The sequence below is a fragment of the Seriola aureovittata genome, chromosome 12, assembly GCF_021018895.1.
Source record: "Seriola aureovittata isolate HTS-2021-v1 ecotype China chromosome 12, ASM2101889v1, whole genome shotgun sequence".
In the NCBI taxonomy this organism is placed as follows: Eukaryota; Metazoa; Chordata; class Actinopteri; order Carangiformes; family Carangidae; genus Seriola; species Seriola aureovittata.
Window position 1 is genome coordinate 21,048,191 of NC_079375.1, and position 16,034 is coordinate 21,064,224.

The following is a 16,034-nucleotide window of genomic DNA, read 5'->3' on the forward strand; positions in this document are numbered from 1 at the left end:
ACCTCCCACAACAAAACAGCCTAATTTCTGCTCAAGCTGCTAGATGTGTAAAGAGTCGATATTCCTTATAGTTCAACAGTGATGCCAACAGTGCAGAGCACCTTGAGAGGCACAAGACAATGAAGAAAATGGTTGCTGTGACAGTGTTTGACCAGATGATGGAGACAAAGTAAACCATATGTTTTTATTTAATTTTAAGATCTCCCACTGAAATCTATTATCTCACTAGCAGTGGGTGATTTGAGCTCCAATGATTAAAGGTATCACTTAGTCTATCCCATGAAAATCATGGAGCGTAGTGTCATGGCAGCTGCACTCACGTAAATAAATAATAGGGAAAAAAATGCATCTGAAGTTAGCGGATGGTGCATCATGATTGGGGGCTTTGCTTCCTCTGGGTCTAAACAGCTCAACATCATATAGGGGAGAAATAAGTTCTTTATTAAGGCGTCTTACAGGATAGTGTCAGGGTGGCTGTCCGTCTGCTGAAGCTCGGTAGAGGCTCAGTGATGATGATAGTCAACAGTTACACTGTGTTTCTGTAAGTACAACAAGATATGTGACATAATTTCACATAGATTATGGCAACATACTAGTTTGTGGTATTTGCAGCTCATTTAAAACAAAGCATCGCCAAATCAGCATTTTAATACCTACACTAATTCAATTTTGTGATTACAAAATTCAAATTGCTAAAGTCATATTTGTATTGGGGCTACCAGCAAATCCGACGACAAATAATATTCCAACCCTGAAAACCTGTCCACACTGCACAGAGTGTGTCAGGAACAGAGGTTAATAGGGGCCACGTTGCTCATTTTTGTCCTGGTGCCCCCTGCAAGGTGAATCTGGCCTTCATGGACTCCATGGGTTGAATGGGCTCATAATGGGCCTCATTCACCAACCATTCTTAAGAAGAAATTTCTTCTTAAAACCCACTTACGCTCTTTTTACGCAGATTCTGACATTCACCATTTGAGTGCTGACATTATTGAGCAAAATAACTGGTTATTGCGTTTTCTTCTGTTCTACAGTTTTATAATTACATAATTATTATAGATAATATATTACTTAAATTACAATAATATTTTTGTCGTTAATATTTAAAAAAAAAAACAAAAAAAAAAAACACGACCCTTCAGTCTCATGTCTTTAAAAGGCCATATTTGGGCGTTTACCTACGCTAATGGGGCCAACTGGCACACACTTTCAATTACGAGGAGACTGGCATTCATCAATCTAAGAACACAGGTGCGCACAATTCTGCGGTTTAAGAATACGTTCATGAATCTGACGTAGATTTTTCTTAAGGACTTTCTTAAGAACAATTTAAGAAAGAATTGAAGAAAATACTCAACGTATTGGTGAATGAGCCCTGATGTGAGGAACTGTCAATGAATCAGTTTCTTCAATGACAGATGTTGCGTTTACTGTAGGCCTACTTGTGAATAGTTATTCTAAGACGAGTGTGTTTTGTTGCAGTGTGATGTGCCCGTCCACCTGCAAACCACCAACAACAGCACAGGAGGGAGAATCTCTGCAGGTCTGAAGCCTGGAGCTTGCAGACAGTGTCCATGCTACAGAGACGACCCGGTTAGACATTTACTTCACATCTTTGCATAAAAAAATGTTTATGCCCCAAATTGTTCACAGTGTAATCCTAGAACTGGAGATTAAGAGCTTTTGAAATGTCAAACACAGAGCACATGGTCAGTTTTAAATGTTTCACTCACATATATGTGTCAAACAAATGATGGACAGTCAAGTGTTTCTTGACATACACACTCTGTGTGTCTGTCTATCTGGCTGTCTGTCTGGCTGTCAACAGTAACAACATCAGGACAGAGGGGCTGCTGTCTTGAACTCAGGCTATGAAAGCTAACACAACTCTAACACACATCTACATCTGGGGAAACCTACTGGAGAAGCCTGTCTGCTCAGTAACACACACACTAAGGTTATACACACACTGTCACTTTGCTGAGTTGCAACAGATACAATGTGTAGCTCACATATTCGTGTCAAACTAAAACTCACTTCTCAAATTTGCTTGGACTTGAGACTTAAGTGGAAACTCCCATCTCTGGTAGATACTACACAACTTACAAGGATGTCACGAACTCATCTGAAGTTCCTCCTACCAAAATATATAATATATAAATTATATTTATTCACAAAAGATGATGTTTTCATATGAGCAGGAACTGAGGTGTTGTGTGTGCTGTGCATGTCGTTTCTTAGAAAAGAAAACCCTAGACATTGTGAAAGTCCAGAACCACCTCCACCTCTACCATTTTTTCTGAGAAAGCATTTCCTCCACTGCTTTCGCACAGTTGGAGTATTGTTACAGTGACATGAATGCAGCTACAGATACTGAGGAAATCTGTTGGCTTGCTGTGCTGTTCACCTCCAACACATTTGCCCCAGAGATAACAATTCAACCAGACAGACCACATCAGAGTGTCAAGTAGTGATTACACAGATAAAAGAGACTACTCCAATCCACTCTGACTGCGGTTGCTATAGTGACTTTACATTCTTGGCCTGAGGTTGCATGAAACTACAACAACGACTTGCTGTAAAAAATGTTGTTGAACTTTCAGAACTGTAAATCCTCAACAGTGAGACGGCTGTTTCCAAGAGAAGATAGAACAAATTCCCATCATGTCCACCGTTTTGTCCAGCAGGAGATATACAGTAGCTCTATAAGTGTAGTCGTGGGTACGATCATGCATGTTCTAAAAAACAATGGATTTAAAGACGTTTTCTAAGCTGCATCAGCTCCTCTTTCATGTGACTTGAAATTTCAAAGCAATGACAGAAAGTGATACAAAATGTGGGAAAATTATACTGTGGGAAATTATTAGAACCTGAGCTCAGACCACCCAATGACTGGTTTGCACAAAATACACGTTTACTGCCTGGAACCAGGTATAAACATATCATTACTGAAGAAACCCAAAAGAGCAATTATAGGGACAGTCAAACAACCTTACTACTGTTTTGACAAAATGATCAATAATTAAAAGTGATGGTAAATAAATGAGATTGCAAAACCTAGCATCAAAAAATAAAAAGAACCACCTGTTTACAAAGATTTACTAATAATTTACCACCAGTGGCGACTGCTTTGCTCCTGCCCACCACAAATGCCCAATCACAGGGGTTGTTGATTTGTCAACCCTGTCTGTATGAGCATAACATTGGGTGATACAATAACCAAATTATCAATATTGTCTCCATTTTAAGATGCTGGCATAGGAATTGTGTGTTTGTCTGTTAAGTAAAGGGCAATCAACCCTCCGCCCTCTGTGACAAGAAATCACTGTGACTTCTTGTTATGGCCACAGCTCACGTCATCCCTGTGCTTAACCTTTCATGCTTTTTGTGTAACTATTAAGCAGGAAGCGTGGTCCCATATTCAAAATCGGCTCAAGCTGCTGGACATGTTGCCCAACCTCATTTCCACTTCCTGCCCGAGCCATGCATCATGATTGGAGCCGCACCCAGTCCGGCTTTGCAATCAACTAAATGCAATTTTTTTTTTTTCAGTATATTTTTTTGGGGTTTTTGTGCCTTTATTTGACAGTATAGTGGAGAGAGACAGGAAATGGGGAGGCAGAGAGAGGGGGAATGATAGCAGCAAAGGCCGTCCGATGCGGGACTCGAGCCGGGGCCAACTGCAGCGAGGACTGAAGCCTCTACACATGGGGCACCTGCTTAGACCACTACGCCACACGACGCCCCGTTGTTGTTTGATTTTGATATGTTTTATGTTTTGAACACTGTACACCTACATACTTGTTAAACTACGTGGGCAGGGCATAGATTTAAAAACTGATCACACAAGCAGAAATCTTCTTTGTTTGGGAACTACTCTGTCACAATTAAAATGTTGTCAATGTTTCTTGGTTTTATTTGAGACAGTGTAGTTTGGTATGTTTTATTTTCATTTTGGGTTTATTTTAGAGACACTTGTAATGCTTGTTTTTGGAGAGTCCTGTTTTGATTATATTTGTTGCTTTTTTTTTAAACAGCACCATTAGCATCAACCATTTTTCCCTTTTTAGTTTATCTCATTTCTTTTTTTTTTTTTTCTTTTTTTTTTTTTTACAAATTTGCCAAGCATCTTACTTATTAAAGAAAAAAAACATCTGTTTTATGTTGCTTCCCTTTTCCCCTGAAGAGCTAGGTTGAAACATTACATATGTTTTTTCAAACAAGAAAAAGGAGAAATGGTCCCAGACAACTTCACTGGAAAAACAAATCAGTGCCAGCACACTGATCACCAAACTGAATTGTCCTGCTTCCCTTCCTTTCCAAGAGCCACTATTTTCACAGCTATTGCATGAAGTACATTTTATGGATTTACAGAAAACGGGCCTCATTCACCAATATCTTCTTAAGTATTTTCTTAAATTCTTTCTTAAGTTGTTCTTAAGAAACTTCCTAAGAAAACAAGAAAACTCTACGTCAAATTCATGAATGTGTTCTTAAGCCGCAGAATTGTGCGCACCTGTGTTCTTAGATTGATGAATGCCAGTCTCCTCGTAATTGAAAGTATGTGCCAGTTGGCCCTAATCAGCATAGGTAAATGCCAAAAAATGCCCTTAAAAGGGCATGAAACCGAAAGTTCGTGTGCAGACACAGACAGAAATTACAGAGAGATACCATACCAAAACGAAGTGGAGGTACTGCTGCAGGAAGTGAGCTGCAAACGATCAGTTAAGTGTTAATGTAGCGTTCATTTGTTTTAAAAGACCACAATACTTTGTAAAAAAAAAGTTATTTTTAAAAAATATAGTATAAATGACAAAGATATTATTGTAATTTAAATAATATAATATTATATAACTGTAGAACTGAAGAAAATGCAATAACCACTTATTTTGCTCAAACATGTTAGCACTCTTGAGTGAGTGTAGATTCTGTTCTTACCTAAGAACAAACCCCAAATAAGAAAACATAAAATCTATAAAATAAGTTTGGTCAGTAAAATAGTTCCCGCAGGAATGTAAAGACATAGTGGCATTAAGTAGAATATCTCAAGTAGCCTACTTTTAAAATTATGCTGACAGTGCATGACACAGTGTACATAGGTACTTTCCACCACTCACAGTGCCCTCATTTCAACTTTATTGTTTCTTGTATCATCTCAGTAAGCGAGCAGAGAGCAACAAAGCAGGAAGGAGCAGACACTTTTGTCACAGTTTGAAGAGAGGGTGAGAGTTTTATTTGTCACAAACAGCTAGATACAATAGTTCAGTGTTTTGCGTGTGTTAAAAGATGGCAATAATATTATTTATAATATATAATATAATATATATTATAATAATATTTATAGTATGTAGGTTCCATCAACAACAAAAAAACATTTTTTAGGTTAATTATAAAATCATATTTTCTCCTGATCCCTGGATTTTTCTGCTTTTACAGTTTAACGGGGATCCACATTACCATACACATTTAAACTTGATGCAGAAAATGGTAGGTGACCATGACAATCGTGAGGTGGAGATGATGCCGTCATCCAACATGGATGAAGAAATTGGGGGAAATGGAGTGGGAGACCATCTCAATCACAACCCAGTCCACAAACCATATGTGGCTCAAAAGTTTGGATGTACCCCCAAGAACCTCTGCTTCATGGCAGCTGCAACCCTCCTCATCTTTATCATTGGTAAGAGTTCATTGAATGAAGAGGCTGGTTTATACTGAGATTACATCACTCTAAAATAATGTGTGGAGTTCCACAGGGATCAATCTTAGGACCACTACTTTTCTGTATTGATATGAATCTGTATATGGTGTTGTCATCAGGAGACTCGGTATGTCTTTCCTCACCTATGCTGATGACACAGAGCTTTATGTGGCTGTGTCCTGATGATAAAGGAACAATTTGTGCTTTTCTTTGGTCCTGTCTGTCTCTGGTTGTTCCTTATGTGAAACCACTGCTTTTTTCAGGATACTTAATTGGCTACCTGGTCCATCAAAAGAAAGACTTGGTTCCCAGCCCTGCAGTCTGCATGCTCCCAACTGAACAACCTACTCTCCATGAGACCGGTGCTGCCCCTCTTATGGACTGGGACGATGTCAAAGAGCTTTTGGCTGAAAAACTCACTGCAACCAAATTTGAACCTGTCTTTAGGTAAGTCTAAAGCCCACACACTGTAAATTCTGCAGTGAAGCAGGGTTGACTTCTTCATAAAATGACTATTACTGTGAAATTTCTTATTTGTGTTACATTGTATTCATTGAATCCTGTTTGCTTCCCTCCATTTTTCTTTTCCCGTCATGTTTTGTTTCCTCTTATCATAGTGAGTTTACCAGCAACAGCCATCAGGCTGGTTCTCTGGGAGATGAAGATCTGGCGATCAAGGTGATCAAAAGGTTTAAAGAGTACGGCATGAACACCTGGACTGATGAGCACTTTGTTAAGGTTCAGGACCCCCCAGCTTCTGGCTCCAACAGAGTTGTTTTCAAGGACGGGAAAGAGGAGCGCCCAAATGGATTCCTGTCCTACAGTGCTAATGGAACAGTAACGGTAATCTACAAGCAAAATTAAGAAGATTTTTTTTTTTATTAAATAGAGAAAATGCCTTAATTCCTTTTTTTTTTTTGCCCAGGGTGCCGTTGTGTATGCACACTATGGGCAGGAAAGCGACTTAACGTTTCTGCAGGGCAGGAACATCAACCTGAATGGCAGGGTTGTGCTGGTCAGAGCTGGTAGGATCAGTTTTGCTGAGAAGGTGGGTGGTTTTAGTAAGAAATATAACTTATTATTATAAACATTATTCTTCTTTTTCCCCTCAGTCTAAAGTATATATTTAGAGTATATATATATATATTTTGAACTTTGCTGTTATCTTTTTGCTTACAGGTAGCCAATGCTGCCAAAATGAATGCCTCTGCTGTGTTGATCTATGCAGACCCCTTGGATTACTCTATCGGAGACACCACTCAGCTCTTTGGACATGTGAGTGTGGGCAGTTTAGAAGCATGTTAGTTATTTAGAGACATTCAGTTTTGTTTCTGTGTGCTGAGGATATTAATCTTACTTATTACAATATGTAGATTTCTGTTCTTGGCTGACAGTAAATGAACCTGATATGGTCTTCAGCTGTTGTAGGAATATTTGATTTGAATAATAATTATAGGCATAATAATGTAGAATTTAATGTGTTTCTGTTTTTTTGTTTTTTTTTGTGTGTGTAATTTTCTTAATTTCCAGTTTAGAAGCTTGAAGATGAGCCTCTAGGCTGCTGGGAAGATTAGTCTTGAAAACAAAAGAATTTTGTTGTAAACTGATATCTGCTGGTCAAACTTCATAAGACTTGTTTCTGTCCATCACAGGTCCACATGGGTTCAGGGGACCCTTACACGCCAGGCTTCCCCTCCTTCAACCACACCCAGTTTCCTCCTGTCCAGTCTTCAGGTCTACCAACAATCTTGGCTCAGACCATCACAACAGCTATGGCTACTAGCATTCAGAGGTAAGGCTCAGACATACTGTGGACCATCTGAAATGATGCTTTTAAAAAGACAGACATTATAAAAACTCTGAATTAAATACAGTACCTTGTTTGTCAACTTTAAATATTCAAATAGTTTTCTTAGTAGCAGCATACATCATGTTTATTGTCTGTGTCCTACAGGGGGCTTGGGGGTCAGAGTGGGCCGGCAGAATGGGCACTCTACCATAAACTTGGAGACGACACAGATGTTATCACCGTGGAGGTCGACAATGTTCTTACTGATAAAAAGATACATAATGTCTTTGGCGTGATCAAAGGCTTTGTGGATGCAGGTACGATGAGATGCTTATTTAACAAGAGAGAGATACTGTGATCAGGAAGTCGGTTTACTGAACAGAGTGTGAGTTGTTCTCATTGTCTTTTTCAATTTTAGATCGGTATGTGGTCATCGGTGCCCAGAGAGACGCATGGGGTCCAGGTTTTGCAACATCAACCGTTGGCACTAGCGTCCTCGTTGAGCTGGCTCGTTCCATCTCAGACATGGTGAAGAATGGTGAGTCTCGGATAACAGCAGCTGTTTAGTTTGGAGAAGATTTTGACCACAATAATATTGATGGAATGGATGTACATGTAATATTCATATCAGATCCTGATTATTGTATGTCATGTAGGAGCTAAAGAAACTAGTCATTGGACATGCCTCATCAAGTTATTGAAGTATTTTCTATTTAGTGAGGGCCCTGCTCTTTTTGTTAATATGCATTTGTTATCCATTTCAACAGATGGATTCAAGCCAAGGAGGACGATTGTGTTTGCTAGCTGGAGTGCTGGAGAATATGGGAGCGTTGGTGCCACCGAGTGGTTGGAGGTGAGAATTGCAACTTTGTAATACAACATTTTCTTGATGAGCAGCTTTAATGGAATAATGAAACTGATTGGTGTTTGTACTCTTCATTTTATTTTATTTTTTGCATGTCTAGGGTTATCTGTCTTCTCTGAACATGAAAGCCTTCTCCTACATCAACCTGGACGGTGTTGTAACAGGTATTTACGGTTAGAAACATGTTGGACATCTTGTCCACATCTAGATGATCAACATGTATAACTGATATTGACTTATAGAACAGCAATGTGTTAAATGACAATGTGACAGCTATCACTCCAATGTGCAGCTCCTCTCAGGTTTGTAGTTAGTTTCAATTTTTAGCTGTCCACCCCCAACTTTAATCTTTGGGTTCAGTCTCCAAGCTCTCATAGCGTCACTTTGGGCCGCCGCAGGCAGCTGTTGGAGTGAAAAAGGTGTAAAACCCCATTATACACTACCTGCTTGATATCAAAGGGCAGATAGACACAGATAGGGACCAGCTAGTGAATATAGTGGAGCAATGTTATGTTCACTGCTTGTTTCTGTTGTCCCCAAGTGGCCAAAACAACCAGTTATACTGTAAATATAGGAAAGTTTTAAACTTGCAATTTTATTTTCAGATTGACTGAATGTAAGTCTTCTTCTCCAGGTCGCAGTGGATTTAAAGTAGCAGGCAGTCCCTTGATGCACGGCCTGATCGAGAACACTCTGAAAGAGGTAAACCGGCAGCAATTCGATACAATTCATTCATTTGTTTTCTAAATTTTTCAAACGCTAATATAATAAATACACTTGCTTTGTCCTCAGGTGAACTTCGGCAAGGATCAGTCTCTCTTTACTCATTTTGGAAAGGGTAACTGGGAATCAGATGTGTAAGTCTGACCAGGCTGTCGCATTCCCATCCACAGTCTCAGTGTTTATACATCTCCATGACAACCAAAATTTTCACATTCACAACTGGAATGTGTGGGCTAGCCATCATACTCACATTTAGCAAATGTTCACCACTTAATCTTCTTTTTCATTGTTTATTTTCCAGTTTGGAGCCTCTGAAGTTGGATAACGCTGCGTATCCTTTCCTGGCCTTCTCTGGCATTCCCTCAGTCTCATTTAGATTCACCTCTGGTAACTCAGTAAGTCGTCCTGATGTACCAAAAATTATTAATATTTTCTAACCATACCCCAGGACGAACCCTAACCCATTATGTCAAAATGTGGTTCATCCAGGGATGTATCTAACCTAACTAATTCTTTACACATCTTTTTCCCCTCTTAGGACTACCAATACTTTGGCACAATGCTGGACACCAGGGAGAAGCTGAACTCGGCCACGGCCAACCAGGTTCCTCAGCTGGCTGTAACATCGGCCCGGTTCGCAGGTCACATTGCGCTGAGGCTGGTCCATGATCATCTGTTGCAGATGGACCTGGGGAAGTACGAGAAGATTATACGTACTCATGTGGCTCAGATCAATACGAAAGTGAAGAATGTTCAGAGGGTGAGTGGCCAATGATGATCTTGCAAACTAAGATTGTATTTACCTTTTTTGAGGGCGAATTCTTGAAGAAATCAAGGTTGACCTGACTCAGAGTTCTGCACACAGATAAAGAATAAATGATTATCTATCTTTGTAAAGTAGCAAGTTTATATGTTTTTAGTGCCATTTCATTTGTCAGTTTTTTCCAATGCTGTCTTTATTATATAACTCAAATGTGCATTGAAGATGCACATTCCTTTAATTTTGTTTATTCAGAACACACATTTACCCGTGTTGATGCCATGTGTGTTTCCAGATGAAGCCCCAGCTGTTGCCCAAGGCGCTGACAGTGCAGTGGTTGATCTCAGCCTATGGCTCCTACAGCCGTGCCTCTCGCAACCTGGCAACAGAAATCCAGAACAGTGACCTGGAGGACATCGAGATGTGCCGCATCATCAATGACCGCATCATGGCGGTAAGATCTCTACAGTGAAGGGTTTAGTATGGAGACATTCTGTGGAAAAGCAAGTCTCAGCATGTCTTAATGGTGCAGTATCTCTAAAGTTGCACTTGAAGCAGCTATAATCTGTTTTTATTATTAGAATATATGCGATGACCATGTGACTGTGTGAAGGGGGTCACTTGAAGTGATGAACCTACAAAGAATTAACACCCAAATTTGCAGTTCTCCTTTTTTACAGAGCTTGATATCAAGTTCCAGCTCATTGTTTAGCTGTCTGTTCTGCAGCCTTACTGTTTTGATTTGCTCTCACTGCTCTTGTTGTTTTCAACTGCAGCTGGTTTTCAACAAAAAGCTCTGATAAAGTTACCGTACACTCCCCGCAGAGCAAGAAACAGCAGACAGACATATTTAGAGAGATATTTAATTCACATAAGGACTGTAAATAATCAAAATTAAGTTTTTCTTTAACTAATACTACTTGTAGTGGACAAGAAAGCTAAAAAACACATTTTGTTTGAGGTATTTCGTTCTCCCTGTGTCTTCTGTCAATATTATCCAAAGGCAGATTGTTGTATTTTCATTTTTCCAAGGTATAGGTTGTATAGCTGAGCATTTAGGTGTAAAATAACCAGCCTACAAAGGCATGACATCAAAAAAAAAAAAAATCCTTCCTCCTTCATCCCGTGTTTTTCCCCTTGTTTCTGCAGGTGGAAAGGAACTTCCTGTCACCCTACGTGTCTCCCAAAGATAGTCCTTTCCGCCACATCCTGCTGGGCTCTGGCCCCCACACTGTCACAGCTCTGTCCAACCATCTCGACGCCCTCAGGAACGACGACCCCGATTCGGACGCCGACTTGTTCCGCAACCAGTTTGCCTTGGCGACCTGGACCATTCAGGGCTGTGCCAACTCATTAGCAGGCGACATCTGGTCCTTGGATAATGAAATCTAAAAAATATCCCCCCTGTTCCCTTGTTCATGGTTTTGCCCTCTTATCACAACTGGCAGTGTGAAAACCAGAACACATCACCTATGTTCAAAAATTTTCAACATTTCAGCTGCCTCATCTCCCTCCTTTCCGTAATTCTCCATAAGGCCAAATATTAATGATAAAATGTGTGTAAGCCTTATGAATAACAAAATCGTTCAGTTGTTTCAGGAGGTTATTTTTTTCCACTGCTTTAGAAAGAGAAATTCTTTTATTTTAACATGTGGCACTTAAATACCACAATATTGAGAACTTGAATGCTAGTAACAACGAGACAGCACAGAATACCAAGAAGTAGATTACTACCACAACATACATTATTTTGGGCAAGGTTTTGATTTTCAAAGAAGCTGCTAGATGTGTGAATAGTTAATACTCCTTATGATTCAACAGTGATGGTATTGCTGACAGTGCAGACCATCATGAGAGGCTCAAGACAATTCAGAGAAGAAAATTGTTGTTGTGACAGTGCTTGACCAGATGATGGAGACAAAGTAAACCATATGTTTTTCTTTTACTTCAAAAGGAGTACAATGTGTAACTTCATTCATTTGTCAGTTTTGAATTGTTGGGTGAAGCAGCAACTAATAATTTGAATTGAATGTTTTAGAATTCATTATACAAACCAAATCACTCTGCTCTGTTTGTTGAGGCTGCAGCCACTAAGTGTAGTAATATTGCAAAATTGTGGCATGTTCCTTTAAGAGTGGGCTGACAGCCTGAATGTGAAGCAGAGATGTGAGAGAAATAAAGATGCCTCACCTCGCTGCTGATTCTTTCTGCAATAAACACTACAATGATAGATATGGGCAGGATTTGTAGTGGGGCAAGTAGAGGTATATCACAACATAGTATTAACAGGAAATGTCCGAAGATGGATTAGTTTTACTATAAACTGTAGTTGCTTTTACTTATAGGCTAAAAAAAATCAATAAATGCCTATTTACACAACAATGAAAATAAATAAAGATGGTACAAATATTTCTAAATAAACAAGCAATTTGTCAATTAAGCATGATCTTTTTGGTAATGCTTTAGCATTATTAGTGTTTTCTATTTTAAATATACTCTAAACATTTTTGACACCCCTTCCTTTTCTCGTCTTTTTAAAGCAAAATAATATTGTAACTAGAAATTTAACATATTCCCTCTTGCAATAAAGAATGAATACAACAATGCCCACTGGACTTTTTTATTCATTACACTCAGATGTTTACCACAGTTTCCAGTGACAAATAAAAAACAAAACAAAATAAAAGGGTTATTTTTAAGAAGCAAATACACTAACTATATAACTAACTAACTGGTACACAAACGAGCCAGTTTTCCCTCTCTGGAGTGATCCGTCTTCAGACACATAGACGATCTTTGTGTTGTACAAAGACGGCAAGGACCTGACGCCAGCAGCCTCAGCACTCAAACCTCGGCTGTGTTTGCAGACAGGTCTGGCTGTGCAGGGGAACCACTCAACACGGACCGGTGCAAACTTCATTTAGTGTCAACTTCATTCCCGCCACGGCCGAGGCCCTTTAAATCGTTAGAGATGCCAGGACTTGTGAACTTGTAGCCGGGTTACTGGAGTGCAAAAAAAACACACCGGAACAGAAGGTGACAACAAGTGACAGCAGCTGAGATTGACAGGTAGGCACACTCACTGATATGACGACTGTAACCCATAACAAACATTAATGAACTTCATCATTTCTCTGTCAAAATATTGGCTTTGTGAAAATGCTACTCTGTGGGGTCAGAGTCGTCTAAAGTTTTTGCCAGCAAGTTTTTGAAGCTGCGTGGCGGGAAGGAGCCAACAGGTGAGAGCTGCTGTCACTGCCTCTATTGTGAAACACTGCAGCACTTTGTTACACAATCTTAGTCACTGATGGTGCTAACATTAACAAACTGAGATGGACTGACATGTAGTCGAGAGGTTGCTAAACGGCAAAGGTGTCTCTGTGTCCTGTGACACATTCAGACAGGTAGCTTAGCTGTAATAACACCCCCAGTGGCAAAGTACTGAGCTTTTAACTAATTAATAAATAGGCATTTTTCACGGAAGACATTTGGACATGTTGCAGTGAGAAAAGCACAGGTGTAAATAATCAAATTAGTGATGGCTGAATTCCAATTAGCTTCTATGGGTCCTGGTATTGTGCGTTCTGGCTCCAGCATCTTTAATGCTATTAGCAACACCCTTTACTCCTTCCAGTCAAAATGTCTGCTGTGTGAAATGCCTATGGAAAAAAAATGAAAATGAAAAGCGTAATGTGTCACTCAGGCTAGCATGAATCTAGCTGTGGAGGTGTTTACCCTGTTTCTCCCCCTGCAAGTAAATATGACAAATGTAATAAGTGAGTATTAACCTTCCTCTCCAGGTTACTTATAAGTGAATGTATAAAACACCTTACCTGTGAAGGCGTAGTGCAGCACTTACAGATAAGGAATAAATATGAATGCATACTCATACTCTAAAGGTATTTCTTATAATTAGTGCAGAATGCTCCTCATCACGAGGAAACTGGTTAGTCTTGGGACTTTTTTCAGTAAATTGAATTAGTTAATAAGATCAGCAAGAAATCTTCTGACTCTTGAATTTGAACCTCAGTCTTTCTGTGTGTTTTACATGAAAGAAAAACTTGATGTGATTGTGATTTTGCAGTATATAAAAGTTCATCCAAGAAATGTGATCACTCAGGATGAATAAAATATCCCCAAGTACAGAAATAAAAAAATATAAAATATGCAGCTTAGCATTTCTTGTTCCCACTTGCTGTGTGTTATCGCCCCCCCCCACACACACACAAACACATGCACACAAACACACACATACACATACAAATACACACACCTGGTGTCAGATTGTCAGATACTAGGCCTGAGGGTAGCAGAACAACACACACACACTCACACACACACGTCCTCATAGAGAAGTTACAACAAGCATTAGGGATTGTCAGCTGCTGTCAATATTGTATCATCATTATGCTTGAAGTTTCTCAATGGAAACACTCTTAATCCTTTTCTCTTTCTGCCACCCACACACACACACACACACCTGTTATCACGTCATACACACACGACCAACTTGCTGTAATAGCCGTCATTATCTGTCGATCTATGAGTAATGCTCATGGTTTTGTGATCAGTTATGTGCACATGTAAGCCATGTGCACATAACTGATTTTTTTATCGGTGCAATTACCTGTCATGGTTGCCAGTGTTTAACTGTAAAATCGGATTGATCCACTGTCTTCCAACGGTGTAAAGTCCAGCTAACTCACGTACAGTAGACTGTATTTATTTAGAATTATTTCTTGTCTAATATGCATCTCAGTTCAGTTTATAGCGGACAGTCAGTTGACATTTAAGTATCTGACTTTATAAACCTTGTAGTATGATGATAATTATTGGCTTTCAGTTTGATACAAAAGTCTATAAGGGTCTGTAAATAGAAATTTAAAGGAGCTATTTGTTCATTTTTTCTATTGCTACATAGCCAACATTAGCTTTAACAGCTGTTTACTTACCAGTCTATAAGAAATGTTGAAAGGTCAGCATCAAACTTTATACCTTTACTCACCAAGAGCTGTCTCTAGTGCTGGAAAGCAACGCTGATGTTAACTCTTGTTTTGCTTCTGTTTCTATCACGTCTTTTCTTCTACAGAAATTAGCATGCTAAACAGCTAGCTATGGCCTGGTTGGCCCATCTCATCACTTTCTGATTGCGACTCTGTGTAGCATCCAGTCTAGTAGCACTGCTCAGAGGATGTATTATAACTTCTTTTATTGCAACTGCAACGATGGCTGACGCTCTTCGCAAGCAACAGTCACTACCACCCAGCTCGGGAACGACAGTGGAATCTTTTTCCAATTTAATGCAGGACTCTAAACATCTTTAATGATTCCATTGTCTCTATGTTTGTGTTTTACCATGTAACTGGAAACTACTGGATAAGACAGTGTATACAACACCAACTTAACTACCTTTTATGACAACAGCCTCTGGTTGATGCTATTTGAGGTCAGAGCAATCTTTCTCCACCCTTGTCTGCATGAATCTGTTGCACAGAATAGACAAAGAGAGACAAGTTGCATTGACTGTAGCTGCTGCTAGAAGATATGCAGGATGTGACGTCCCTTCTAACATGCTGAAGCTTTGATGTGGTTAGCGTGTTATGTTTGGTTTTGAATTCAATCAGCTGCCCTATAGTAGAGCTGTCAGTGTAATGGTGCCATGCAAAACCTGTTATTATACAACCGGCTGATGATCTCTCTTCACCAGAAAGGGTTGCACGGTTTCACAGCACACTTTGGGGTCTGGTATTGTAGTAGGCACTTGGAAATATGTTATTGATTTGACATTAAAAAATGCTAGCAATACAGTTTAATGCAGTATCAGTGGAAAGACAAACTAGCTTCAATATGACATCCATTAACACAACATGAAACTGGAGAGAGTAATTTTAATGGAAATTATATTGTTTGAAAATATTCGACTTCATGCAGTTGCAGAAAAGCCTAATTGATTACCAATATCATTTATTTGTGACTGAATTTGATTTAAAAAAAAAAAAGAGTTATTGTATTTACAAGATTATTTTGTGTTTCCAAAAGGGTAAAAACAAATGACAGTATTGAAAAATTTGCATTTCCTCTCTGCTCAGGAAATCTGTCCGTCAAGCATTGGCTCAGTACCAAATCCAATGCAACACATACAGTGCTAAATCTGCTGGTGGACCATGATGTCTGGCCTTGGTTTCTAAAATTAGGG

At 39.3% G+C, this 16,034-nt stretch overlaps 2 protein-coding genes across 2 annotated transcripts in view; both read left to right on the forward strand.

Moving 5' to 3' along the window:
* Positions 1–23: 23 nt before the first annotated feature.
* On the forward strand, positions 24–12,444 carry LOC130178827 (transferrin receptor protein 1-like). The gene is made up of 17 exons (XM_056391346.1): positions 24–1,593; positions 5,437–5,680; positions 5,965–6,148; positions 6,319–6,544; positions 6,627–6,749; positions 6,881–6,976; positions 7,354–7,493; positions 7,656–7,807; positions 7,909–8,028; positions 8,258–8,343; positions 8,456–8,519; positions 8,990–9,057; positions 9,148–9,212; positions 9,380–9,473; positions 9,617–9,838; positions 10,134–10,292; positions 10,988–12,444. The coding sequence occupies exons 2-17, from the start codon at positions 5,476–5,478 to the stop codon at positions 11,228–11,230; spliced, it is 2,247 nt and encodes a 748-aa protein (XP_056247321.1). The 5' UTR covers positions 24–1,593; positions 5,437–5,475; the 3' UTR covers positions 11,231–12,444.
* A 113-nt stretch (positions 12,445–12,557) lies between these two features.
* Positions 12,558–16,034, forward strand: part of tnk2b (tyrosine kinase, non-receptor, 2b) — a 67,982-nt gene continuing 64,505 nt past the window's right edge. Inside the window, exon 1 of the mRNA XM_056391338.1 lies at positions 12,558–12,907. The gene's annotated coding sequence lies outside the window, so the exon portion shown is untranslated. The remainder of the gene's footprint in view (positions 12,908–16,034) is intronic.

Bases quoted from the DNA above. Each gene is read 5' to 3' on its own strand.
- LOC130178827 (XM_056391346.1), top strand. From the start codon at position 5,476: ATGCAGAAAATGGTAGGTGACCATGACAATCGTGAGGTGGAGATGATG. The intron at 7,494-7,655 runs GTAAGGCTCAGA...TGTGTCCTACAG, and splicing joins ATGGCTACTAGCATTCAGAG to GGGGCTTGGGGGTCAGAGTG. The intron at 9,213-9,379 runs GTAAGTCTGACC...TTTATTTTCCAG, and splicing joins GGTAACTGGGAATCAGATGT to TTTGGAGCCTCTGAAGTTGG.